At 35.9% G+C, this 27639-nt stretch overlaps 1 protein-coding gene across 6 annotated transcripts; it reads right to left on the bottom strand.

The window, feature by feature from the left end:
* Window positions 1–79: 79 nt before the first annotated feature.
* tjp3 (tight junction protein 3) lies at window positions 80–27639 on the bottom strand. 6 transcript variants are annotated; one of them, XM_051095361.1, is made up of 31 exons: window positions 27473–27639; window positions 19513–19569; window positions 16964–17082; window positions 16703–16805; window positions 16353–16620; window positions 16176–16279; window positions 15910–16099; window positions 15653–15722; window positions 14759–14853; window positions 14550–14631; window positions 13871–13962; window positions 13670–13754; window positions 11313–11416; window positions 11151–11220; window positions 10491–10567; window positions 8767–8854; window positions 8593–8672; window positions 8441–8513; window positions 8176–8240; window positions 8023–8086; window positions 6457–6613; window positions 6265–6373; window positions 5843–6062; window positions 5060–5259; window positions 4876–4971; window positions 4712–4788; window positions 4213–4423; window positions 3998–4098; window positions 3253–3786; window positions 636–682; window positions 80–543 (listed from the first exon to the last, which is right to left on the bottom strand). In XM_051095361.1, the coding sequence occupies exons 2-31, from the start codon at window positions 19558–19560 to the stop codon at window positions 399–401; spliced, it is 3774 nt and encodes a 1257-aa protein (XP_050951318.1). In that variant the 5' UTR covers window positions 19561–19569; window positions 27473–27639; the 3' UTR covers window positions 80–398. The 6 variants fall into 6 exon arrangements, with proteins under 6 accessions (XP_050951318.1, XP_050951317.1, XP_050951322.1 ...); XM_051095360.1 differs by lacking the exon at window positions 27473–27639 and adding an exon at window positions 23264–23371; XM_051095365.1 differs by lacking the exon at window positions 27473–27639 and adding an exon at window positions 19787–20027.

Here is a 27639-nt window from a genome sequence, read left to right as displayed (position 1 = left end):
TTTCTAACATCAATATCAAATGTTTTGTTCTTTATTTCAAAATACAAAAACAATAATAATTAAAATAATATACATCAAGTTACTGAAGAGGGTAAAGCATACCCAAATTGTCTTTATTTCAACTGGCAATATTTATTTTCAATATAATCCTGAGGAAGATCTCAACACATACATTAAAACTATGAAACCCAAAAAAGGAAGCAATTCCGGTCACATATTTTCAAACTCGATCCAAGATTAAAGTCATCTATCACAAGTCCATAAGGCCACTGCATTAAAAAAAACACTGAAAATAAAAATATTTCCAGTTTGATTGTGTAATTATACATGTCCATGTCCACACTAGAGACAGGAGAGGTCCAAGTGCCTGTCTGAGATGTTAGTACGATCCATGAATATTACAGCTCTGTCGCAGGTCCCCATTCAATGTCATCAGTTTCATCATCGACACTAAAATCATCATCTCTGTCGTCTTCATCGCTGTCACTGTCGCTTCCTCTGATCTGTGTTCTCCGCATCTGCATGGCTTCATGATGTGCCAATCTAAAAGAAAACAATTATACATACATTTAAAAATGAATTGTCATAGTAATGTATCCTTCGTAAAACTTGACAGACCATGCAGAAAGACTTACACTATAAATGAAGGAGAGGGTTTCCTTTCTGGTTCTTCCATGCGAGCCTGAAAGAATCAAACATGCAATGATTAATAGCTCCAAGTATTTAAAAAAAATATTTCATATTGAATGCATCCAAACAGCTTAACATGATCTAGTCAAGTAGAGCATGTTTTTGTATCAATATGCAGGATATGGTTAAGGTAAGGAAAAGAGGTTGGTCCTAATATTTCAATCCAGAAACATGTCCTACTTGACTAAATCATGCCATACTACTCAGTGTAAATCAGTGGATCCACCAGTCAATCAGATTTTATGGGTAAGGTTAGGATTGCCTCTGGGATTAGGGGCATAAAGAACATTGTCAACCATAAATTCCCTTTACTTGTAGAGGTAGGTTATTGTTAGGGTAAGGGTTTAGTCTTTGGGCCTGTCCCAATACCTTTCGTGTATTTAGCACAAGAGTTCAAATGGCTGTGAAGGCCACCAGTATGTGTAAAACTTTTGATTACCTTATGGGACACACTTACAACATAGTGTTGTAAAACTGCAATTACTTGCACTTTACTTGTAAACTTCGGCATTTTATTAAATGTGGGACAGTCTTGTGCACTTCCTGTGGTGCTCTCAAGTGACCAAGACTGCAAGTGTGGGTATTAGAAAAGGTTCTTTGCTGGCCCTATTAAGGATGTAGATCAGGGGTTCTCAACTCTGGCCCTCAAGGTCCACTTTGCTGCAGAGTTTAGCTCCAACCCCAATAAAACACACCTGAACAAGCTAATCAAGGTCTTCAGGATCACTAGAAAGTTAAGCGGTTGCGTTACAAATGGGATATATCACCCTCCAAAGGGCACTTCGGAGTGAAAACAATTGTGGCTGCCATATTGAAGGGTCATACCAAATTGAAGTGCTCAAAACTGGCCACTTCAAAGGGCCCTTCGGGATGAGGGATTTCGATGGGTACAACCGATGGACACTTCGGGCACCCAAGATCCATTGCACGGGGAAGTTGTTTGGCATCACACCCGGCGTTCCATTCGGAAGGGCTCATCCCTATGCCCTAATTCCCTCAAAGGGTTTACCCTTCGGAGTGAGAGTTTTAAAGAGATTAGGGCATCGGGATGAGCCCTTTCGAATGGAACGCAGGGACAGTCACATGAGTCTGCTCAAGGTTGGAGCTTGGAAACTTTGCAGGAAAAAGAAGCTCAAGGGCCAGATAGATCCAGGAACCTGTCCTACTTGACTTAATAATGGTGGATTCATCAACTAGTCAGATTTTGTGGTCAAGGTTAGGGTTTCCTTGGGATTAGAGACATGGAGAACATCATCAACTTTTTTCCCTCTGCTGTTAAACATAGGTTATGGTCAGGGTAAATTGGCCAAGGATGTTGATCAAGGATCAGTGCAGTGATCAAGGAACAGTCCTACTTGAATTAATAAAGGTGTTCTATTCAGTCTGTAACTTGGTGGATCTATCAACCAATCAGATTTTAGGGTCATGCTTATGTTAAACTCTGGGATCACTGGGATGAAGAACTTTACTGACTTACCAGTTCCCTCTGATTTTATAGGTTAAGATTAGGGTAGGTTTGGCCTTTGTTTGTCCTAATAGGGATGTAGATCCAGAAGAATGTCATACTTAATAATGCTGTGCTACTCAATTAATTAATTAAGGTGGACTCATCAAGTAATCAGACTTCAGGGTCAAGGTTAGGATTATCTTGCAATTAGTGGGTTTGAAGAACATTGTGAACTTATCATTTCTCTGCTTTTAAAGGCAAGTTATGGTTAGCGTAAGTTGGTCTTTGTTGATCCCACTAAGTATTTCGATCCAGGAACATGTCCTGCTTGACTAAGTCATGCTGTACTACTCAAACCATAAATAAGTGGATCTACCACTAGGGATGTAGATCCTAGAGAAAGTCCCACTTAATTATTCTGTGCTACTCAAGTTTATATTAAGATGGATTCTAGGGATGCACCGAAACGTATCGGCCGAAATGCTTGCGCGTTTTGTCAGTAAAGCCGGTTCTGTAATCAGCGGTAAATGCCATCAGGTGCGTGATTAACCGCTGATTACAGAACCGGCTTTACTGACAAAACGCGTAAGCATTTCGGCCGATACGTTTCGGTGCATCCCTAATGGATTCACCAAATCAGACTTAGGGTCAAGGTTAGAGTTACCTTGGAATTAGTGGATTGAACATTATCATTTTATAATTTTCTCTGCTTTTAAAGGTAGGTTATGGATCTACTACTGGATACCACTGGAAAATTTTAGGGTCGCATCTGGGATCTCTGGTGTTCCCTCTGTTTTTAAAGGTTGGTTATGGTAACTTTTGTCCCACTAGGGATGTAGATCAGAGATGAGCAACTCTGGTCCCGGAGCGCCACTGTTCTGCTAACCCTAATCAAACACACCTGAACAAGCTAATGAATGTCTTCAAGATCACTAGAAAGCTACAGGCAGGTGTGTTTAATTATGGTTGAAGATAAACTCTGCAGGACAGTGGCCCTCCAGGACCAAAGTTGCCTACCCCTGATGTAGATCCACGAACATGTCCTAATTGACTAAATCATGTGGTATTCGATTGCTCGATAGGTCAGTAACACGGATATTAGGTATATATGGTACCTGTTGTAGTTTCTGCTCTATGGCTGACAGTGGAGGCGTCTCTGTTTGGACATTTTTGGGATCTGGTGCCCTGAAGTTGGGCGGCACGTCGGAAGATGCTGGGGGTGCAGCTACCTCACTGGCGCTGAAGTCTGAACCCGAGAAACTCCGCTGTGAGGGGACGTCATCTTGTTGTTGGGGACTGCCAGGGGCAAGGCGTGGAGATCGGGGCTCTGGAACGTGGAGGATGGGAGGTATTTCCCTGGGAGGTAGGGAGTACTCAGGGTACTCTTCTTCCAGGTATGGCTCTGGATCATAGGAAGGTTCAGGACTATGACTGTGCCCAGTGGCAGGCTCCGAGGAACGGGCTAGTGCAGTGCCACGGTTTCTCGTGATGCCTTGAGAAGGCTCTTCCAGGTCCTCATTGTCTGTGTAGGCTTCACCGTCTGTGATGGCCTCACCGTCGGTGTCCTCATAGTCGCTGGCACCACTGAGGTAATCAGAGTTGTTTGCACGGCTGAATGCATCAAGGTCTTCATCGGCACCACCCTCCAACTGGACAGACAAGTACTTGTTAACCAACTCAAGTATGAACCAATCCTTCATTCACATCTCAGAGATTTGATTTAGAGTTGTTGGGTTTTGGCTATGCCACATCGATCAAGTTGGAGTTCAACAAAGACAGGTAAGGTTTTAAAGTTGAAAACGTACAATTACATTAATACTAAATGACATTTAGCACCATAATTGTCTCTAGAGTTCTCACCGCAACTTCAGAAACCCAGACTGGTTTAGACTGCTGCTGCCGAATCTTGTCTTTCAAAACGTCATACCACATGTTTGTAGTAGGCTGAAGATCAATGCGTGCTGTGAAGGAAACCAAAAAACAAAAGATTACCTTTCAGTGCACATTAAAACCTTCTGAAAGTATCTTCAGAAAAGATTCAAAACAGGAATTCAAGACAGGCTTAAAGGTTATACCGGAAAACAGGTGGCTGTAGTGTTTCCTTAGCTTTAAGGCCTGAGCATAGAGGCGACGGGAGCTCTTGTTGGAGCCTGGCATGTATTTTTGCCTCATGGCCTTCACATCCTTCCGACTATGAGGATCCAAGAAGAGCACCATGGGATGGTACTGGATATAATTCAATCTTTCTACAGCTGTGGGTGTAATGTCCAGCAAGGGATGCTTTTCCTGCAAGTGAAAACAAGTTACAAGCGTTTGGTGGGTTAGGTCATGACGGTTTGTACTGACAGTATCAGTCCCTATCAGGGGTGCCCAAACTCGGTCCTGGAGGACCGGTGTCCTGCAGAGTTGAGTTTGAACTTGCCTAAACACACCTGCCGGGAAGTTTCTAGTATGCCTAGTAAGAGCATGATCAGCTGGTTCAGGTGTTTCTAATTGGGGTTGGAGTTAAACTCTGCAGGACACCTGCCCTCCAGGACTGAGCTGACCTGCTCTATACGATAATAAAAAGTTTACCTGCTCTGCTATTCGCCTCACTGTGTCCAATTTGATGACACTGGATGAACTCTCACTTCCACCCCTGGGTACCATTTCTATAAGCCAATAACATAGGAATTTTAAGTATTTAAAAGCGAATAAACTTCAGTAGAAATCTCAAACCCTACATCCAATTGTCATACCTGCAACTTCAAATTCATCTGGCAACTCTCTGGCCAGCTTCTCATTTGCAATGTCATTCAGAGGACCCAAAATGACGATAGGCCGTTTGAAATTGGCTGCAAATGAGCAAACATATATAAGTTACAACCAAAGACTCTGTCAGAAATAATGGGGGAAAAAAACCCCCAAAAAAACTACACTTACCCTCTTTCAGAACAACTTTCTCATATGCTGGAAATTTGCCTTGAATCGTCAACTGTAGGAGGTCATCGCGGGTTCTTCTGACATTCTTTTTGGCCCCTCTGAGACCCCGTAACTTCCAGAATTCAGCTCTGGGGCCGGAGGCCTGGCGTTCAGCTGCACTAATTCTCTGTGTCTGCTCTATATTGGCCAAAGTTTCAGCCCTGAGATCGAGAAAGACAATTTATAACGTAACATACTTAAAGAATTCAAAATGTTCATGTCTTTCTTTTTTCAGTCAAAAAGAAATAAATGGTTTTGAGGAAAACATTCCAGGATTTTTCAATGGGGAAAATTTAATGGGTCCAAATTGCAGTTTCAATGCAGCTTCAAAGGGTTCTACACGATCCCAGCCAAGAAATAAGGATCTTATCTAGCAAAACAATCAGTCATGTTCTAAAAGAAATAAAAACGGATACCACAAATGCTCATCTCGCACTAGCTGGATTTCACTCATTACGTAATCATGTAGGAAAGATCACACATGATGTAGGTGGAAGTACCGACCCAGTGTTTACAAAACAAACATGCAAAGAAAGTCAAACGCACTTAAAAAGGTAAAACAATGATGTTGGATGATTTTAAAGTTAAAGGAAGGAGGAATCTTTTCAATTGAAGAAAGAAAGACATGAATCTTGGATGACATGAGGTGAGTAAATTATCAGGATATTTTTATTCTGGAAGTGAACTAATCCTTTGACAAGCATACAAATGTACCATAGCTATGGAAGGAAGACTTTAACATACTTGGTCTGGTTAGGAATGGTGCCTTTGTCCAGCTCGTGCAGATCATTGCCCATTCGCACAGCTAGCCAGGTTCCCAGCTTCCCGCGGTGCATGGTGTCCACCACTCTGAACACCTCGCCTCTGGTGAAGCTCAAGTCAACATTGCTCTCAGCCACGTGGTCAAAGTGTGTACGGATGTAGAAAGAGTCACCGAGGCTGGACTTCAAAATCTTCCTGTAGACTAAGATGTCAAGAGAAAAAGCAGGTTGCTATTCGTAAATCATTTTACTTCCCCAATGCATTTTCTTCGGAAAAATGTGAAGAATCGTTCACAATGAGACAATAAATCTATTGTCTATTTAGTAGTATAACTAAGTAAATTGGGTCGGTTTTGATTTTATGTTGACTTCCTAATCCTTATAAGGAGACATGAAGCTACTCACTGTCCATTTTGTTCTGAGTCCGGATATCGATGCGATCCCCAGCGCGGATGTTCATGAGATACATGGCTGCTTCCTCTCTGGTGAAGTGATTGAAGTCTACGCCGTTCACCTACCAAAATAACAGTCTTAAGAAACGGCACAAGACTGAAGGGTTGGATCATCTTGGACACGTGCGTGATTCTGTAGTCCTACCTCCAAAATCTGGTCCCCCTCTTGCATGCCTTGCCTCTGGGCTGGACTGTTGGGCTGGACACCACCAACAAAGATGCCGATATCATTTCCTCCCACCAGTCTTAACCCTACATTGCCCTCCTTCACAAAGCTGACGTGGTTCTGGTCCGAGCTGTACCTGATATAGGGAATGAATGTGATTTAAAAAAAACAACAACATAATTTTAAATAAATATAAATATAATCAAAAATAAATATTATTAAATACATATTATACATTACAAGTTTTTTTTACATTATTGTAATATTTTTGTACTGTCTTTATGCTTATTTAAATCTAAGTATATAAAAATAATAAATTTTAATTAAATGCATATAAGGTATTTATACATCATGATAATGTTTGGCATATTAATTTATGCATTCTTAATTAAATATAATTATTAAAAATATTATAATAAAATATATTATCAATATTAATATAAATGAAATATAAATATGTTTACATCATAGTAATTGTTGTACTGTCCTTGATTTTAAATATAAATATAAAAAACTCCAACAAATTAAATTAAATTAAATATAATCAAAACTAAATATTATTAATTAAATACATATTATACATTTATACAAAATATGGTAATATTTTTGTACTGTCGTTATGCTTAAATATAAATATATTAAATAAGTTATTTATACATCATGATAGTATTTGGTATACTGTCATTAATTTATTTATTCTTTAATTATAATTATTAAAAATATAATAAATATTATAAATAATATAAATTATTATAATATTATAAATATTACACATTTCAAATTATTACTTATATTAATATATATTACAAATTACAAAATTAAAAAAAAAAAGAATACGTTAAATATAAATACAATCAAAAATAAATATTATTAATAAAATACATTATAAAGCATGGTAATATTTTGTACTGTCATTAACATATAGATCACTGTAATCAAAAATAAATATTAATTATATACATATAAAGTATTTATACATTATGGTCATATTTTTTATGTCTAACTTATGCTTAAACAAACAAACAAATAAATAAAACATTATGATAGTACTTGGTGTACTGTCATTAGTGCATGCATTCTTAAATTAATTATAATAAGTACAAATATTATAAAACAATACATATTATGAAATGTAACTTATAAATGTTTACATCATAGTTAATTAAAATTTGCATTATTAATTTATGCTAATTTAAATTAAGTAGAAATGTAAAAAGTACATATAATAAAAAAACATTTATTTGTAAATTATATAACATATAGTAAATATAATAAATTAAGTATAAATAAGGTATTTATACATCATTGCTTATTTGTGCTGATGATCCATTTGTGTTTTTTGTACAATAAAAATCGAAAAGACATTACGTTTATAAGTGAATGCAGATCCTGCTTTTTTCATTTAAAGTGCTAATTTGTGCTGTCATTAAGTACAAAAATGGCCTTTTCCTTATGCAAAATATTTGTTATTATTTTATTTTTGGAGTAAAATATGAGTAATGTCTCGCCTTTGATCTGCACATAAAGTGACATTAAATTTCTCACCCCAGGTTTGGTGTTGGCACTGCGTCTGGAGGAAGTGAATAAAGTGGCTCCTCTAGAGTTTTCGCTGAGATAAAAGAGTTACAATTCAGTACCCAATGGTCACTCTCAATTTGCAATGCATTATGGGCATACTTTCAGACTGCTGATACTCACAACTCGTCATGGTGTGGTTGGGAATAGACACGTTCGAGCGGAGAGTGCCATTAGCACGTGGGAAACTGAAAGAAATAATCCATATTCATTCACAAAGCAAGCCACTATAATTTTGTATAATGTCTTGAACAATTGTTTCGTTGTTGACTTTAACCTAAACACGCCTGTTGTTCTTTACACACACGGAAATTGACTTTCAAAATGACATAATTTGCTATTGTAAGTGTGGATTATATAAATACAGGTGAATAGAGGGCTTTGTAACCTGTGGTCGCTGTTGTGGCTGGGACTCTCAGATCTCCTCACAGGTGATGGGGCCCTGTCTGATTCAGAGGAATCTGGTAGACAAACCAAAACGACAATATTACAAAGATGCACACATGCTGGAAAATTAGGAAAACTAAGGTAATACGTCACCTTCAGGTGGTGGTCTGGCAGGAGCGGCTCTGAGCGAAGAATCCTGTCTGCTTTTAATGGCTGGCACTTGCATTTCAGGTCTGAGACAAAACAATAATGCAAAACAATATTTGTCAACTGTATTTGCACAATAATAATATAGAAAATTAATAAAACAGCAAGAGTATCTCTTACCCTGGTCTGCTTCTGGAGTTTTTACTGACTGGAGTCTGTGTTCTCGGAGGAGAGTTGTAGCTGTCATCTGATTCCGATTCTGAGTGAGCTGATTAAATATGCAAATTAGAGAGCATAATGACATTTAATATGAATTAATACAAATATAAATATTGTATAATATGTATGAAAGATTACAGAATTGACAGTAGTTTGCACATCAGCTAATATTTACATATTCATTTATAAATAAATATTTTCATGTTTGAAAAAAAGAATTCTAAGCTCATTTAAAATGCAAACGGAACTACTTAAAATTAAAATAAATAGCTAACGACATTTAATATGAACTAAATAAAAAATAATGTGATGAATAGTTTATAAATATTGTATAATGTGGATGAAACATTACAGAATCGACAGTAATGTACACAATAATATTTATAAATTAATATTTAATTAATGCACACATGAATATTTAATATTTACAGATTAATTTTTAAATAAATATTTTTCATGACTGAAATATTTTCACATTAAATATTTAACATTTACTCTTTGATATATATATATATATATATATATATATATATTATATATATACACACAATAATATTAAAAAAATATTTTTCATACTTACGGTTGAGTAACAAAAAAAACCCATATTTTAAAAATTATATATTTTTATTTATTTGAATTTTAGGGTAAATAGTAAGTGTTTTAATATTTATGTGTACATTAAAATGTTATTATTTACATAATTGATTAATATTTCCACATTGATTTTCCGTAAATGTATAAATTGTATATAAATACATGCATATAAATGTTACATTTTGATGATGTGAAAATTATTTTTGTTTTTTGTTCCTCGATCTCAAGCTTAAATATTTCTCAAGATTTAAATATGTGAAATATTAACATGTGAATTACTGTCACTTCTGTAACTTTTCATACACATTATACAATGTTTATAAAACACAATATTCACCACATTAATTTTTTATTAAATTCATATTAAATCTTATTATTTATTTATTTATGGAATTTTAAATAGTTCTTTTTGCATTTTAAATTATCTATATTATTAATACTGTATTATACTTAAGATTGAGGTGTGAAAAATGACAAAAATTATTTTAATGCCCTCAAAACTAAAATAAATAGCTAATGACATTTATTACAAATTTAATAAAAATGAATGTATTTCATATTTAATGTTTTTCATATTTAAGATTGAGGTGCGAAAAATGACAAATTATTTTCATGCCTTCCATATTTAATATCTATGTATTGTGAAACAATTATGTGTAAATATTTATGTGTTATGCACATGAACACTAAATGTTAATGTGTAAATTACACTTAATTCTGTAGAAAATAAAGTATAATAAAATACACTTTTTTTTTTAAATATTTAATAATTTAAACATCAATATTTAAAAATATTTTTCATATTCAAGATTGAGGTGTTTTAAATACTGAGGGCATTAAAATAGTTTTGTCATTTCTCGCACTTTAAATTTATATATTGGGGAAAAATAATGTGTAAATATTAATGTCTACAGAATTTAGTGTAATTTACATATTCATATTTTTAAAAGGTATAATAATATACACATTATTTTTTAAATATTTTACATCAATATTTAATATTTACACATTAACATTTTTGTACTTTTTTATACTTTAGAATGAGATATGAAAGTTTATTTTCATATATTCTGTATATGATTGGCTCGTACCTCTCTGCACAGGCGTTGAGGGTTTGGCCCATTTTGGGGGATCCATAACAGGGACTGACACGACCTCAGGTGTCGCCCTGCAAGAGAAAGAGGGCAGATGGGAGGGTGAGAGAAAAGAGGAGGATGAGGGGACACTTAATTACGCTCGTCCGTGAAGTGAGTGGGAACTAATTGTAAAATCATTGATGATTAGGAACAGAGGGAGATATTCACCTCAGGGTTTATGGGGGTCTCTCTCTCATTGATTGGGATGGGCTATCCATATCCATAAGTGAATATATGATCAAATTCAAGTCCCAAAAATCAATGATTCATATGGACAAGCAGAAAATACTGATATGATCCCTCCATCTCTATTGCACCACAGTATATGTGTTTATATATGCTGTTTATGCTATTATGTGCTTAACTTGATTGTATACTGATCTTAGATCTTAGAAGCTACATGTGTAGTGACAAAGCAACAGAAAACTCAGGTTGATTCTGTGTCTTTTATTTTAAAAGATCACACATATCACATGTTCAGATATGACAATGAAAGAAAAATACAGGAGTGTATACAAACAATATAATGCAACAACAAAAACAACATAAAGCAAGTAAAAAAACATAAGAACTGTTTTTCTCTCATCGTGTGGAGATGATCGGCCTCATGTGTACCTGTATCTATTGCGGGACTCCTGGCTGCGTTGAGGTCCGGTACTATCGTCCGAATCGGACTCTGACGCAGCTGAATGGAAAAGACATGAATGAGTCTGCTAGAATGGCCACAGAATTGAGAGACAGAATTGAAACTGAAGCGTGCTAAACTGTGAAAATCACCTCTGGGTGGAGGCCTGTAAGGAGACGCCATGCGGCGAGGGAAATCCTGAGACATGCTAAGAGAGGAAGGCTTCATACCTGGAGGAGGAAGATCAGGAAGCACCCTGGGAGAAGAGATATGAAGAGGCCATGAAGACATTTCTAACTTGTAATCGATATATCGTTAAAAACTTATCATTGAAGACAAAGAGACAATTGAGAATGTGGTTAAAGGGACAGTGCATCTAAAAATGAAAATTACCCCATAATTTACTCACCTTCAATTTATCCTAGGTGTATATGACTTTCTTCTTTCAGATGAATACAATTGGAATTAAAAATAAAACATGTTTTGGCTTTATAATGGCAGTAAATGGGTGTTGAGATTTTAAAGCCCAATAAAGTGCATCCATCCATCATAAAAAGTACTCCACATGCCTCCGTTGGGTTAATAAAGGCCTTCTGAAATGAATCGATGCGTTTGTGTAGAAAAAGTGTAAATTTTTAAAACTTTATAAACCGTCATCTCTAGCTTCCACTAACTGCTGCACGTTCACGAGAGAGAGCAGCTTTTCAGCGGATGACGTAGGAGCAAAACATCGGTCACAAACAGTGATGGGAATAATGGCGTTATAAATAAACAGCATTACTAACGCCATTACTTTTTTCAGTAACAAATAATCAACCGATTTTACAACGCCATTACCGTTACTGACAATACAATGTGGTGTTACTATAACTGAGCTCACTGAAGCGGTTTTCATCAGAGTAGGCTCTCTCTCAGCCATAGGACCTAAAAAGCTGCGCATCGCATCGTGTTGCTTTCTTCTTTCAGAGGTAAATTCTGGCGTATTCCTCTCAGTTTTCTTCCAGAAACGAAAAATAGGCGAGATGAACTTTATGAATGTTAGTGTTTGTTTACAGAGGCGGTGTGGGTGTTTACCTACATGTCCGCGCGTCTCGCATGGATGTTTAACATTTGAAAAGGGCGTGATTACATTAGAGATAATGAGTTTAGACAGGAAAAACTGGAACTTGCATTGGTATCATACTGACTACTTTATCAGAATATTAGTTTTGTTTTTTTGTTGTTTTTTTAAAGATTTATTTATAGGCTTTTTATGCCTTTATTTGGAGAGGACAGTGTAGAGCAGACAGGAAATCATTAGGTGAAAAGAGAGGGGAGTGGGATCAGCAAAGGACCACGAGCTGGGATTCGAACTCAGGTCGCCGTGAGCACCGTTGCGCTGTATGTCGGCACACTAACTGCGAGGCTATTGGCACTGACAGAATATTTGTTTTTAACGTGACTTGACATTTCAAACTAATATATATATATTCTCATGTCTGTAAAGTAGGTGTTCGCTGAGATTCAGGTTGTTTTATTTACATGTCTGTGAAGAGGGATGACGGAGACCGAGATGGTAGAGAGCGCATCCTGTTTATTTTCTTTATTTTACAAAAGTACAGTGTTTTGTTGTTATGACTAAATTAAAGTAGACCCTTTGCAGTTTCTAACAATACCTTATTCCTATATGTGGGATGTTTTTTATGTCCACGTGTTGAACCAACCCCAATAACGTGATCATTTAACATATTTAATATTGGAGGTATCCAAGTTATTTGAAATATTTGAACTCTTTCTTTTTAACACAACAGTTACTTTCCCTGATAACTAGTTACTTTTAAAATAAATTTAGTTACTGCTAATTTAACTCATGTTACTAACTCAGTCACTATTTGTGAGAAGTAACCTGTAACTATAACTAATTACTTTTTTACAGTAACATGCCCAACACTGGTCATGAATTAGAAGTGCAAAACGACGATTTGTAAAGAAAAATGTCGGAGGATTTTGATATAAGCCAAAAGGAGACTGGTTTTCCTTTGGTGTAAACAAAACTTGGTTTTTGGTAGACTAGCATATTTTTACTGGAGCTTACGCTATGTCTACATCCTGCGTCATATGCTGGAATGCCACTCTCCCATGAACGCATGTACTACAGTTAGCGAAGCTAGCGATTATGGATTATAGTTGTAAATATGGATATTTTTCTTACTCAAACTCATCGTTTAGCTTCAGAAGGCCTTTATTATCCCAACTGAGGCATGTGGAGTACTTTTCATGATGGATGGATGCACTTCATTGGGTTTCAAAATCTCAAAACCCATTCACTGCCATTATAAAGCTTGGGAGATCCAGGACATTTTAAATATAACTCCAATTGTGGTCATTTGAAAGAAGAAAATCATATACACCTAGGATGGCTTAAGGGTGAATAAATCATGGGGTAATTTGAATTTTTTGTGAACTGTCCCTTTAAGATGTAATTTTAGTGATGGATTTGGCGTTTGCTACTTATGTTGTGGACTCATACTTGTATCTGGAGTGATTTTCAGCTTTGGGACTCTCACGCCTTGCGGGTGGAGAGGCGCTCCGGTCTGAATCTGACTCAGAAACAGCTGGTTGCACAAAAGAAAAAAAAAAAAAGTCGTTAAGCTATTGAGATTATATCACTGACAATGCATATCGTTAGCTGAATCGTCAGTCTTTAATTCCAGAGTGTTTTAAGGCAGACCTCTACGAGGCCGAGAGGCAGCAGAGGAGTTCCGGTTTTGGGTGACGGGTGAGGCTCGAGGGTTTGGCAGCGCAGAGATCCCAGAGAGAACCCTGAAACGGACAAACAAACAAACAAATATGTGAGTCATGCATCTTACCCAAACAAACAGCAGCATGAAAAGATTAGCAAAACAAAACAAGCAAACAAAAAACCCCCCCAGATAAACTGCAAAACAAAACACAAAAAAAATCTTGAATGAAAACAATACAAAAGAAAAATGCAAAAAACAAACAGCAAAACAAACAAACAAACAAAAACAAGTAGAAAAAAAGAAAAACAAAACAAAAATTCAAAACCCAGACTGAAAAAGACAGCAAAACAGAACACAAAAAAGGGGGGAAAAAGCAGGAAAAAACAAAAAAACAAAAACAAACACACATAATAAAGTCAAGAATAAAACAAACCAAAATCAAGAATAAAAGGCAAAAAAGCCAGTAGCAAAATAAAAATAAAATAAATTAGTAATTTTATAAGCAATTTTATTAAGTTTATGAAATTAAGCTTCATTATCATTTCTGAACTAACTTATTAAATAAATAAATAAATAAATGCAACATTATATATAACTACAGTGCTGCAGGACCAAAATTGTCTACATGCATATATGGCCAATAAATTCACATGAAGCCATATTTACTTGTATCTGTCTCTGTTATCGAGAGTGCCGTGCCTTGATGTTGGAGGCGAGTTGCTGCGGTCCGATTCAGACTCTGAGGGAACTGAACAAGAAGTAAAGCATCATTCAGCCACAACAACAGGAGAAATATTAAGTCCAAAACCTCTTGGCCAAGATAATCTATGATGCAAAATCAAGACCTAATGAAGTTTTATTTAACTAAGACTCACCTCTGCGAGGAGGTGTCGACTGGGCGGGTGGTCTTGTGAGCGTAGAGCGCAAAGGTGGCGATTCGCGTGATTTCAACACAGGATCGGCACGATTTCTGTGAATCAACTAGCTCTGTTAGTGCAAAGATCATTTAACTTAAAGAGAACCCCCGAGTATTAAAACTTGTATGGCTTAATGTAATGTAAATGACATCTCTTACTTACTTATGAAAGATTTACGTTATTTTAAAACCCACATCGCTTTATACATATTTTGGACTATGGGGGGCGCCGTTATATCGATGATGTAAAATGGTTGCACTCAATGAGCTAATGGCACTGCCTGTTGCTATTTTTACCACAACTGCGTCGGCATGTTTACATCCTGCCAGGATGGCATTTAGCGTTTCTTGTCTCTGCCATTTGTAAGCTCTTTCAGTAGCTGTGGTCGACTAAAAGCCTTAAAAGCATCAGGGCTGAAGTGGAGAGAACAAAGACGCAGGTCTTTAGGAAGTATTATTCGTCAACAGGCACCCGCCTATTCTTTTCTTCTCTTCTTATCGCTAAGAAAGCTGTGAAGACTTACATCACTTCTCTTGTTGCACTTCGACTAAAAATTACAATCAAAAAGCCGCACAATGTGGTCATAGTATCTGTACTGTACTTTCCGAGTTGTGTTATGGTAAAAATAGCAACAGGTAGTGCCAGTGCAACCATTTCACATCATCGAAACAATGGCGTACCCCATAGTCCAAAATATGTATAAAACGAATTGGATTTTTAAAATAACGTATCTTTTATGGGTTTTCTGCTACATATTTCAGTAAGAGACATCATTTATGTTATATTAAGCTATATAAGACCTAATACCCAGGGTTCCCTTTAAACAGACCAAGTCAGATTTAAGATGTTCACCTGCGAGAACGCCGGTCTCTTGGACGGGATGTTCGGTTTGTGGGGCCGTCAGAATCCAGATCTGAGATTTCTTCAAGCAAAAATTGAACAAAAAAAAACAACAAGTTGCACTTTAGCACTTCCAGTTCAATCATCCAGAAGTCCAAAAAATTTAATGGGTTTTTAAGGTCTGTGGTTCAAGGTCCACCTGCTTATGAGAAACTCATAAGGTTTTGGACCACAGATCAGCTGTATGCTCTAGAAACATCTACGCTCACCCTCCAGCTCCGAGCTACTGTCGTGCCGCTTCTCGTCGGCGCTGTTTTGAGGACTGTCCTCCACTTCAGGAATGCTGACGAGGAACTTTCTGTCGTCCCTCAACACCAACATGGTCAATTTACCTCTAGACTTCTCCACAAGGTGCTTGGTCTCCAGCAAGGACAGATTTTCTGTCGTCATGCCGTTAATCTAAACCAGAAGTTTCAAAAAGGTTACACCAACATCCACATACGTTGAAACGGTTTACAAAGAACCAGCTCTTCACCTTCAAAACAAGATCTCCTTCTTGAAGGCTGCCCTCTTTGGCAGCCAGTCCAGTGGGAGTCATGTGTTTGATGAAAATCTGGCTGCCCAACTTCATTCCGTACTCTATGGAGAAAAACACATTAAAATCTCTGCAAAAAACACTAGTAATTATACAACGCGAAGACGAGATTCTGACCATCTGTGGGTTTTTTCTTGATCAGGGTTGTTCTGATGGGTTTGTCTTGCACGTCCTGATTGGGAAGTCTCTTGAAGCCGGACATGATGGGAAGGTCATGACCGTTGCGGTCGGGCGTCACGCTTCGAGTTCGTCGGTTGCGGCTGGTGTCGGTGTTACGCTGACCCCTCTTCTGTGGCATATCGTCATCTAGTAAGTTGGATTGCGAGGCAGAACGAGTAGGTCTGTTGCTCGCCGGGATCTGAATTGTGCGCGGCCTCTTCACAGTCTATGAAACAAATGAACAAATATTCAGAAGAAATAACAGATATTCATTTCATGAATGCTTTCGCCAATGCTTTTTTACTTACGATGTTTGCCGTTTTACCGCATTTCCTCAGATTTTGGATAGTGTAAAGTGATGTGACGTTCTCCATCGAAACGCCATTCACCATAACTATCTGATCCCGTGTCCTGTGGGCAATAAATCACATGATTGTCTATCACAAAAATAATCTGCCAAATATGCATGAGCGTGTTGGTTTTTCCGTCTAGTACACAAACATGACAGGTCGGACAGGATTAGGCAGGATGTGTGGGAGGAAGTCGTGTTCGTGTGGAGGTGTACTCACTGAAGACGACCCATGGCGGGGCCGCTGGGGAGCACGTCAGAGACCACCACTGCCGAGTCACCGTTCATTGGTTTGTCAAGCCCACCTGAGACCGCGAAACCAAAGCCCACCTTGGAATCCTGTAAAATGGAAGGATAAACAAATGAAAGAATGAACGGAGGAATGGACGATGGAACAAAAAGAATGACAGAACAAGGCAGAAAGAATAAAAATAAGAAATTAGCAAAAATGAATGAGAGAATAGGAAAAGCACGGAAACAGAATGAAATAGAAGACAAATAAAAAAAGAAACAATAAAAGAATGCATGAAAGAATGTATAAAAGAAGGAAAGAAAGAAGTAAAGAAAGGAAATAAAATGAAAGATCAAAAATGAAGAAAAAACCAAAAGAAACAAAAAAAAAGAATGAAAGAAGCAAAAAAACAATGAAATAGAGGATGAAAAAAGAAAGAAAGAAAGAAACAAACAAAGAAAGAAAGGTCGATCAAATGAACGAAAGATCAAAAATGACGAAACAACTAAAAGAACAAACAAAAAGAACGAAAAAAAGAAGCAAAGATACAAAAGGAAACAGGAAAAAAGAACGAAAGAATGAATGATAGAAAGTAATCAAATGAGTGAAAAATCAAATGAATGTAAGAAAAACAACAGAAAAAAGAAAGAAATGAGAAAAAAATAATGAAAATGAAAAACAAAACAAAAAGAAGCAAAAAAAGAATTAAAAAACCCAATGAAAGAAAAGTGAAAGAAAATTATAAAAAACAAAAGAAAGACAAATAAACAAAACAAAAAACAAAAGAACTAAAGATATAAGAGATACAATTTAAAAAAAAGAAGAAAAAAGAACAACGAGAATGGAAGAAACAAAGAAAAAGAAGAAAGAAAGGAAGAAAAAAGAAAGAAACGAAAGAAAGATCAAATGAACGATAGAACAAAAATGAGAGGATGAAAGAGAAAGAAAGAAAGAAAGAAAGAAAGAGAAAGAAAGTTCAAGAATCAAGAATTAAGAAAAACAAAAAGAAGCACAGAAACAGAAAGAAAGAAAGAAAGAAAGAAAGATCAAGAATTAAGAAAAGCAAAAAGAAGCACAGAAACAGAAAGAAAGAAAAAAGAAAGAAAGAGAAAGAAAGAGAGAGAAAGAGAGAAAGAAAGAAAGAAAGAAAGAAAGAAAGAAAGAAAGAGAGAAAGTAAGTTCAAGAATCAAGAATTAAGAAAAACAAAAAGCACAGAAACAGAAAGACAGAATGAAAGAAAGAAAGAAAGAAAGAAAGAAAGAGAAAGTAAGTTCAAGAATCAAGAATTAAGAAAAGCAAAAAGAAGCACAGAAACAGAAAGAAAGAAAAAAGAAAGAAAAAAAGAAAGAGAAAGAAAGAAAGAGAGAGAAAGAAAGAAAGAAAGAAAAAAAAAGAGAAAGAAAGAAAAAGAAAGAAAGAAAGAAAGAAAGAAAGAAAGAAAGAAAAAGAAAGAAAAAAAAAGAAAGAAAGAAAAAGAAAGAAAGAAAGAAAGAAAGAAAGAAAGAAAGAAAGAGAGAAAGTAAGTTCAAGAATCAAGAATTAAGAAAAGCAAAAAGAAGCACAGAAACAGAAAGAAAGAAAAAGAAAGAAAGAAAAAAAAGAAAAAGAAAAGATCAAGAAGTAAAAGCAAAAAAAGCACAGAAACAGAAAAAAAAGAAAGAACAAATAAACAATAAAACTGGTCAGAAAAAAAAGAAAGAACAAATAAACATTGAAACTGGTCGAAAGAAAAAAAGAACGGAAGAATGAATGATAGAATGCATGAAAGAAAGGGATCAAATGAGTAAGATCAAATGAACGAAAGAAAAAACAAAAACAAAAAGAAGCAAAAAAGAAATAATACAACAATTAAATAAAGAAACAATAAAACAATGAAAGAAATTATAATATATAATTATATTAAATTATATTAAATTAAAATGATAAAACGAGAAAAACAAAATCATCAAAAAGAAAATTAAAAGAACAAATAAACAGAACAAAATGACAAACATAAAAATAAATAAGAACTAAGCAAAAGAAAGACTAAGCAAATAAAAAAAACAAACGAAAAACGAAAACAAGAATGAAAGAACACATACAAACAAAACATTAAAAAAGAACAAATAACAATGAATTAAATAAAAAAAAAAACAAATGAAAGAAAGACGAAAAACAAAAATGATGAAAGATGAAATGAAAAGAACACAAACGAAAAAGCAAATGGACAAATAAAGTCATTTAAAAAGACAAAATAGCGGGAAAACAACTAAGTAAACAAACAAAGCACGATTGACTGAAGGCAGCTTCTTTCTACGCTGAGATGCACCACATGACCCCAAACTTGACATTCCAAAATTCCGGGCGTGTCCCAGTGACAGGTGGAAAAAGCGTTTACGACAATCATGGTATCACAATTGCTCACTAAACTTTCAATCCGTCTCGACTTTCAATTGTTGGGGAAACTCTACACCCGGTGTCACGTTCTCCGACACACCTGTCCAGAGCTCCATAAAGGTGTGGCTAAAGCGAATTAAACCCTCAATTCGCAACTTACTTTCGATAGCGTGACCGTGTGCTGCTCCCATATCGTCATCTCCTCCATGTCTGCTTTCTGAAACGAAAAACAAGACGTTACGTTTATTTGTGCCACACCAAGCAAACAAGAACAAAAGACCAATGTTTATGAAGCTACCAAACAAAGATCAGTTGAGAAGCAAAGCACCAGTTTACGAGGGCCTCACTTCTTTTTTGAAAGTCCAGCACTCGGCTGTTGTTTGTCAGCTCGGCCGAGCATGAGAAGGAATGGCTCTATCTGAGCATGCTCCCACCTGCTGAATTCCTGCCGTACAGGTACGTGGGGGCGGAGCCGGCGCGTGACATCAGCGATACCCGACACTTCCTGACCAACGGCTCACCAAACCAATGAACAGACAATATACGTCTCTCACCAAGTGGCTAAAAATCACTGGCATGCCTTTTCACTTTGAAACCGAAGACTCTAAACATGCCAACCTGTTGTTATGACCTAAATTACAAAAACTAGTCAGCTGTGAGTGGCAGAGCCGTTATCAGTACCTAACCCTGTTCCAAAGGTCATGTTTAGTACGGCTGATGCAAGGTAGTTTGTTTATTGTAAATAATGAGCAATGAATTGCTTTCTAAAATTGGCTGAATTTTAGTACCTAACATCTGATTTCAAGTCGAATGTTTTACATGTCCCCAAACAAAGACCTGCAACCATCATGACATACTTAGAGCGGTTTCTATTGGACTAGAGAATTCCTGGAATGTTTCCCGTGTTTTTATTGGCCGCTGTTGGCAAGCAAAGGTCAGAGAGAGTCTGTGTTCACAAAGTTGATCAACCATAGCAAAATGAACACATCTACAAATATCACTCGCTTAGTCTCCCAAAAAAAACTTAAATACTATATAAATTAATGAACGTTATATAAACTTATACATGCACTAGCAGTCAAAAGTTTTTGAACAGTAAGATTTTTTGTTTTTTAAGAAAAATCTCTCCTGCTCACCAAGCCTGCATTTGTTTGATCCAAAATATGGCAAAAGCGGTAATATTGTGAAATATTTTTACGGTTTAAAATAACTATTTGAATATATTTTAAAATGTAATTTAGTCCTTTGATCAAAGCTAAATTTTCAGCATCATTAATCCAGTCTTCAGTGTCACACGATCCTTCAGAAATCATTTTAATATGCTGATTTGCTGTTCAAGAAACATTTATCACTACCAATATTTAAAACAGTTGAGTAAATTTTTTTCAGGATTCTTCGATGAATAGATGATCAGCATTTATCTTAAATGAAAAAAATTGTAACATTATAAACTACACCATTCAAAAGCTTGGAGTCAGTATAATTTATTTATTTATTTTTTGGGGGAAAGAAATTATAGAAATTAACTTTTTTTTTTTAGCAAGGATGCTTTAAATTGATTTTAAATTGAAAAAGTGATGATAAAGACATTTCTAATGTTACAAAAGATTTTTTTTTTTTTTCCACATAAATGCTGTTCTTTTGAACTTTCTATTCATCAAAGAAACCTGAAAAAAAAAAATTGTACTCAAATGTTTTTTTAAGAAGCAAATCAGAATATTAGAATGATTTCTGAAGGACCATGTGACTGGAGTAATGATGCTGAAAATTCAGCTTTCAAATCACATGAATAAATTACATTTTAAAATATATTCAGATAGAAAAGAGTGATTTTAAACAATAAAAATGTTTCAAAATTTTACTGTTTTTGCTGTATTTTGGATCAAATAAATGCAGGCTTGGTAAGCAAAAGAGACTTCTTTAAAAAAAAAAAAAAAAAAAAAAAAAAACGTTAAAAATCTTACCGTTCAAAAACTTTTGACTGTTAGTGTATACTAAACTGTTATATAAAAAATACTTTTAATCATCATGGAAGCATTAAATCAATAAAAGTGACATTTACAATGTTAAAACAAGCTGTATTTTGAATAAAAGCTAATCTTTTTTTTTTTTTTTTTCTCTTAAAGGGACAGTTCACCCAAAAATGACAATTCTGTCGTTAATTACTCACCCTCATGTCATTCCAAACCCGTAAGATTTTCGTTCATCTCCAGAACATAAATTAAGATATTTTTGATGAAATCTAAGAGCTTTCTGATCCTGCATAGACAACAACAGTACTATCATGTTCAAGGCCCAGAAAGTCGATAAGAACATCGACAAAATATGCTATAAGAATACTTTTTTTGCACAAAGAAAACAAAAATAATGACTCTACAATTTCGTTTTTTTAAATCAATTTTGTTTTTTAAATCCTGTTTATATTTTCCTATTAATAACATACTGCCACGTGTATAGCTGGCACTATATGGACGTGTATATCCGTTGCGCTCATGTCTTTTGCAGCGTCTCACACATGAGCGGCGTGTTTAAGACACTGCGTCAAGTTAACATACACAGCGTCGCTCATCGATGTCAGTTCCAAAACAGTGGACCAATCAGAAAACCACTGAGGCGGGGCAAGCTTTTGTTTACAGAAGCAGGTTGGCATTTCAGCTTTTGTATTTGTAATCGAGGTCAAATGTTCAAATAATCGAGATTTTAGGTCATATCATCCAACCCCATTTCTGACCCTGCATAGACAGCAATGCAACTACCACGTTCAAGTTCAGAAAGTTCAGTTGAACCACTGATGTCACATGGACTATTTTAACAAAGTGGTAGTCACATTAACGTCTAGGCAGGGTCAGAAAGCTCTTAGATTTAATCAAAAATATCTTAATTTGTGTTCAGAAGAAAAATTAACAGTTACATTTAAAACTGTTTCCCAATATTATCATTTGTACTGTATTTTATATCAAACAAATGCAGTTTTGATAAGCATAAGAGAAACCAAACCCAAACTTTTGAATGGTACTGTATATATAAAAACTATGACTAAACAGGACACTAGCATTACTTTGACATTGCGTAGATTTCTGGTATGAAACAATTTATGACTACTGTCGATGACAGCAAAGATAGTCATAAAGGAAGTGGCTTACAGGAGAGCACGGATGCAAATATCAGAACTACCCTTTTCAGGAAACTCCCTTCATGGAATATGTTGGACTGTAGTGTTCCTACACCTGTTCTGACATACTACGCTGTAGTTTATGACTATATGAAACACATCAGTGCACAGAGCCTTACAAAAACAAAGCTAATAGGTCACCAGACTCCATTTATTTATGTGAACTAGCATAAGCCTACTCAGCACAATCATATGGACCACTTTTATAAAATGTTTCTGCCAGTTCACAGCTTGACCACACAAGTCCACACTCACTTTCATTATACTGAAAATAGCAGCTAGGACATTCCTCAAAATATCTCCTTTTGGGCTTTACAGAAATAAACAGTCATATTAGTTTGAAATGACTTGAGGGTGAGTAAATGATTACAGAAATTTCATTTTTGGGTAAACTATCCCTTTAAGTCACATGTAATGAAACGTATCGTGTAGTAAAAAAAAAAAGAAAACTTTAGAAAATGCCTTTAATCACAACCCTGCCCATGAGGAAAGCACACATGACTCCTGCAATTAGTGTGTTACAAATAAGTACACTATCATCCACAATCTGTACGTAATTAAGGTTAGTCTTCCGTAACCCTATAACAGTAACAAAAGCCTCACAGTACAACAGGTGCAAGTCAGTATTTACATTCCCGGCTGTGTAAAGCTGTCATTACATGGCTCAGATGACACATTGCGCTGTTTAGTAAACTTAAGACGGCACATTCAACAACTAGCATCAACAACTAATACTTACCATTCCTTTAAATCCCACTGCCATTTTCAGACAGAACTAACCATGGTTGGCTACCTCATTAGCATAGGAAGAACAAAGCAGGGCATTCAAAATACTGGTATATCCTGACAAGCAGTTAACTTCCTGTAGCCCACAGGAAATATGAACACATATGGTTAATGAGGAATAAACAAACTGTGTACAAACCCCCACCGGAGTCCAAAAAACGCTCCACCCACTAGTTCAACAAATCCTTTGGTACTTTGATGTTTATCATCTCTTAAAAGGACAGTTCACCCATAAATTAAAACTACCGCATGATTTACTCACTCCCAAGCTATCCTAGGTGTACATGACTTTGTTCTTTCAGACGAATATGATCAGAGTTATATTAAAATATGTCCTGGCTCTTCCAAGCTTTATAATGCCAGTGAATGGGTGTTGAGATTTTGAAGTCCAAAAAAAGTGCATCCATCCATCATAAAAAGTGCTCCACTCAGCTCCAGGTGGTTAATAAAGGCCTTCTGAAGCAAATCGGTGTATTTGTATATGAAAACTATGCATATTTAAAACTTTATAAACCGCAATCTCTAGCTTACGCTAAGTGTCGTACGCACATTCACAAGAGAGTGGCATTTCTAGCGGATGACGTGACGAACCACGTGGAATCAAAACAAAACACAGATCTAGGGATGTTCATTTTAACCGGTTACAATAAAATAAAATTGTATTTTTGAGAAAAAAAAAATAAAATTGCGTAGGCCTATAATGTTAAGTGGCATTTTATTATTACAATCAGAAACAGACCTGATGCTGACGCGAAATGTTTACAAACACTATAAACATAGGCTAGGCTATTTTAGTTCCCCTCACTCCACAGAAAAAAATCCTTTCAAGTTTTCAGAACAGAGCAAGAATGAAAAATATAAGAAGAAGCTAGGCTATAAACAACAAGCCAAAACAAATTAATTTAGGCTAAAGCAAAACTGAAAGTAACGTTGGGTCTCTCATACGACACGAAGCCAAATGTTTTCTCAATTGAGACGCCGATGCAATCACTTGATTTTTTCCTTCTAACAGTGGAAACGACTCCCTCTAGTCAGATAATCGAAACTGTAAACGGTTTGCTTTTATTCGTGTACATTCAGAATTAAAACAAATCTTTGTGCTTTTATAAAATAAAGAAAAATTCGCGCAGCACAAAAATGAACCAAACTCTGCATACTAGCTACCTGTTGCACATTTTTTTCTTTTGTTTTGTTAATTACTGTAAGTAAAAATATATAGCATAGCCGTTCGCAGATCCGCTGCAGGTATGTGATGTGATGTGTCCATGTGAATCCTCATGTTTTGTTGTTTGCTGCTTTTTGCGTTTGTAAAATTAATCCCTGGAAAACAAATTTTGGTATTTTTGCAGGTCACAGACACTTATGCTTTCTAAAACTATTAAATTCTAATTGAAAATAATCTTTTTAACGGTTAATAATCGGTTAACGAGCGTCAGCTAGGAAAAATAACCGAAATTAACATCTCTACACAGATACACAGTACAAAACGAAGATTTGTAAAGAGAAATGTCGGAGGATTTTTATATTACAAGCCAAATGGAGACTGGTTTTCCTTTGCTGTAAACGAAACATAGTTTTTGCGAGACTAGCGCATTCTCACCGGAGCTTACGCTATGTCTACATCCTAAGTCGTCCGCTGGAACGTCACTCTCTCTAAATGCGCTTACGACAGTTAGCGAAGCCACCTGGAGCCACGTGGACCACTTTTTATGATGGATGGATCCACTTTTTTGGTCCTCAAAATCTTAACACCCATTCACTGACATTCAAAATCTTGGAAGAGCCAGGACATTTTTTAATATAACACAGATTGCATTCGTCTGAAAGACGAAAGTCATACACACCTAGAATGGCTTGAGGGTAAGTAAGTCATGGGGTAAGTTTCATTTTTGGGCAAACTGTCCCTTTACGTAGGTCTAATTAAGGAGAAACTGGGATCTCTAGGTGAGACGTTCTCCATTCTCTAAGACAATACCACCTTATAAAGATTTATTTAAGCTTTCATAATCCAGACTTGGTATCCAAGGTATGGAAAAGCCACAAAAATATGTAATTGTTTCTACTTAACTGACTAAGAAAACACTACAGTAGATTTTCCTCTGATAACAAGGCCTGGAGTTGCTAAAGGAAGCTGATGAGGTTACACTGACAATCATTACCCCAGCCTGTTAATGTTTAATCGGCACACTATTGAAGGTTTCTAGCAAAGGTTTCTGTATATATTAGGTTTGAGGAAGCAGAACATAAAGATTAACGCTAAGTATTAAACTTTAGCAGGTAGGTTGGTGAGATTTAGTATATGGGAGTCCTCAGTGTGGAAGTTAATAATAATAATAATAGCAATAATGTTTACATCATACTATCTCTTCTGCAGAAGAAAGAAAGATGTTGGCTTTATCTCTGTGGTTACGTAAAAATAAATTTAGGAAGTGTCAAAATCTAAGCGCACTTTTTCCAAAAACCCAAGTGTGGTCATCTTACTGGAACCATTTCACGCCCTCAGTCCAACAGTTTTGACAGGAAATGTAGGAGGAATGTACAAATGTTAGATGGTGTTGTGTTAAGGTGTGCCCCCTCAAACATTATCTGGAAACACTTGCATAATAGGAGAGACCACAAGTTTCTGGTGGTCCAGCCCAGTTCTTCAAAACTATTTAGATGTTCTGCATCCTAACAAAAAACATTAGGAAACAAAGAACATATGAGGTGTTTCTACACACCCTGCCAACCGGGAACATTCCCAAAACTTTGGGTAACCTTCTGGTAAAGTCATGAATGAATCTTCTTCCAGTAACATCAATAGAACATTCATTCAAAGTGATCTAATCTTAAATAACATTACCATAACGATAAACAAACTTAATGCTTATTTCTAAGGTACGCATAACCTATAAAATCAATTTTAAAGTATTCAATGTCTTGAACATTCAGATTACTTAATGGGAATGTTAGCAAAACATATTTTTCTTGGCAGGGAAAGTTGGCCTAAATATTTTAGACATTGACACACCTCAGTTTCAGAGCATAGAAACTCATTCAATGGCTGTTAAAAGATTGAATACAGTTGATGGGATAGTAAAAACAGAAAAACATGTCCCTCAAAACTAGCATATCTTTGGCTAAGACGTGAATAGCATCACTGAAGAGAAATGTGGATCTATGGGAAAGCTGTTTCTCGAAACCACACTGAAACTACAAAGCATGTATTGACTCAAATGAGTGGCAGAACCAGTAGAGCCAGATTAGGCTGAGTTTACTGCAGCTCTAGTTCATTTATCAGTTTTGTTACTGCGAATCGGTTCTTTCGAACAGAACCGACTCTCTGCAAACGCACTAAACTTATTATTCTTAGTTGATTCTAAAACTGATTCTCGGTGCATTACGAGTCAGAAAACGACCAAAAAAAGTCCTACAAACGGTTCTCTGTTTAGTCCTGTTCACTCGAGAATCTCTTTTTCAGTAAACTGATTCAGTACGATTTCGGTAGGCGTAAGAATCGTTTAGACAGGATTAGTGAACTGGCTCGACATGTTCATTAAAAGATTCGATTCGAAAGAACTATTAGAAAGAGTCGCACATTGCTATCGCTTGTTTATGGAATGTGTAAAATAAACAATAGTTATCACATATAATTAAATTAAAATGAATCGACATTCATATTTAGCTGTCAATAAACCAGAAGGTTTAACAACTACAAACAAACATTAGTACGGTTCGTTTTGAAATGAAACCACTATATGTTCATTAGACAGTGGTTCAAAGGACATGAGGACATACAAGTCTTACAACTAAAATTAACAATGTTTTCCACGTGAATTAGACATATTAAAGTGCAACATTATTCACATTTACCTGTCAACAAATCATAAATAAAAAAAACGGTTTTTATCTGGCAACACATAAACTACTACACAAATAACATCACCCAGAGAAGCAGAATATAAAAACATGTATAAACTAATCTAAAATACGAGCTGTAAATTAAAAGACCACACGAAGCAGCAGGTTATGTTTACACAGTGTCGCCAATTATTTACCATTTCGCCGTATTTCCAGTCAAACAACTTACATTTAATCCAAATGTAAAGCATGAGTCAGGCCAACAAAAGCAATCGATAAACACAAGGTGAGAAGGAGGAGAAAAGCAAAACACTCGACTCACCTGATTATGTGTCCGCTTTAAAAAATAATACTAAAATTCACAGTTAATTCCGTATCGGAGGCCGTACAGGGCCTGGCACCTGCAGTTTTCTAATAAGGTTTCGTTATATTTCCCAGCATCTATCTATACAGCACCTGACCGTGTACCTGTAAGCAGGGGGAGGAGTT

The sequence above is a fragment of the Labeo rohita genome, chromosome 22, assembly GCF_022985175.1.
Source record: "Labeo rohita strain BAU-BD-2019 chromosome 22, IGBB_LRoh.1.0, whole genome shotgun sequence".
In the NCBI taxonomy this organism is placed as follows: Eukaryota; Metazoa; Chordata; class Actinopteri; order Cypriniformes; family Cyprinidae; genus Labeo; species Labeo rohita.
Note: the sequence above shows the minus strand (reverse complement) of the source record. Positions and strands in the feature narration are given on the sequence as shown.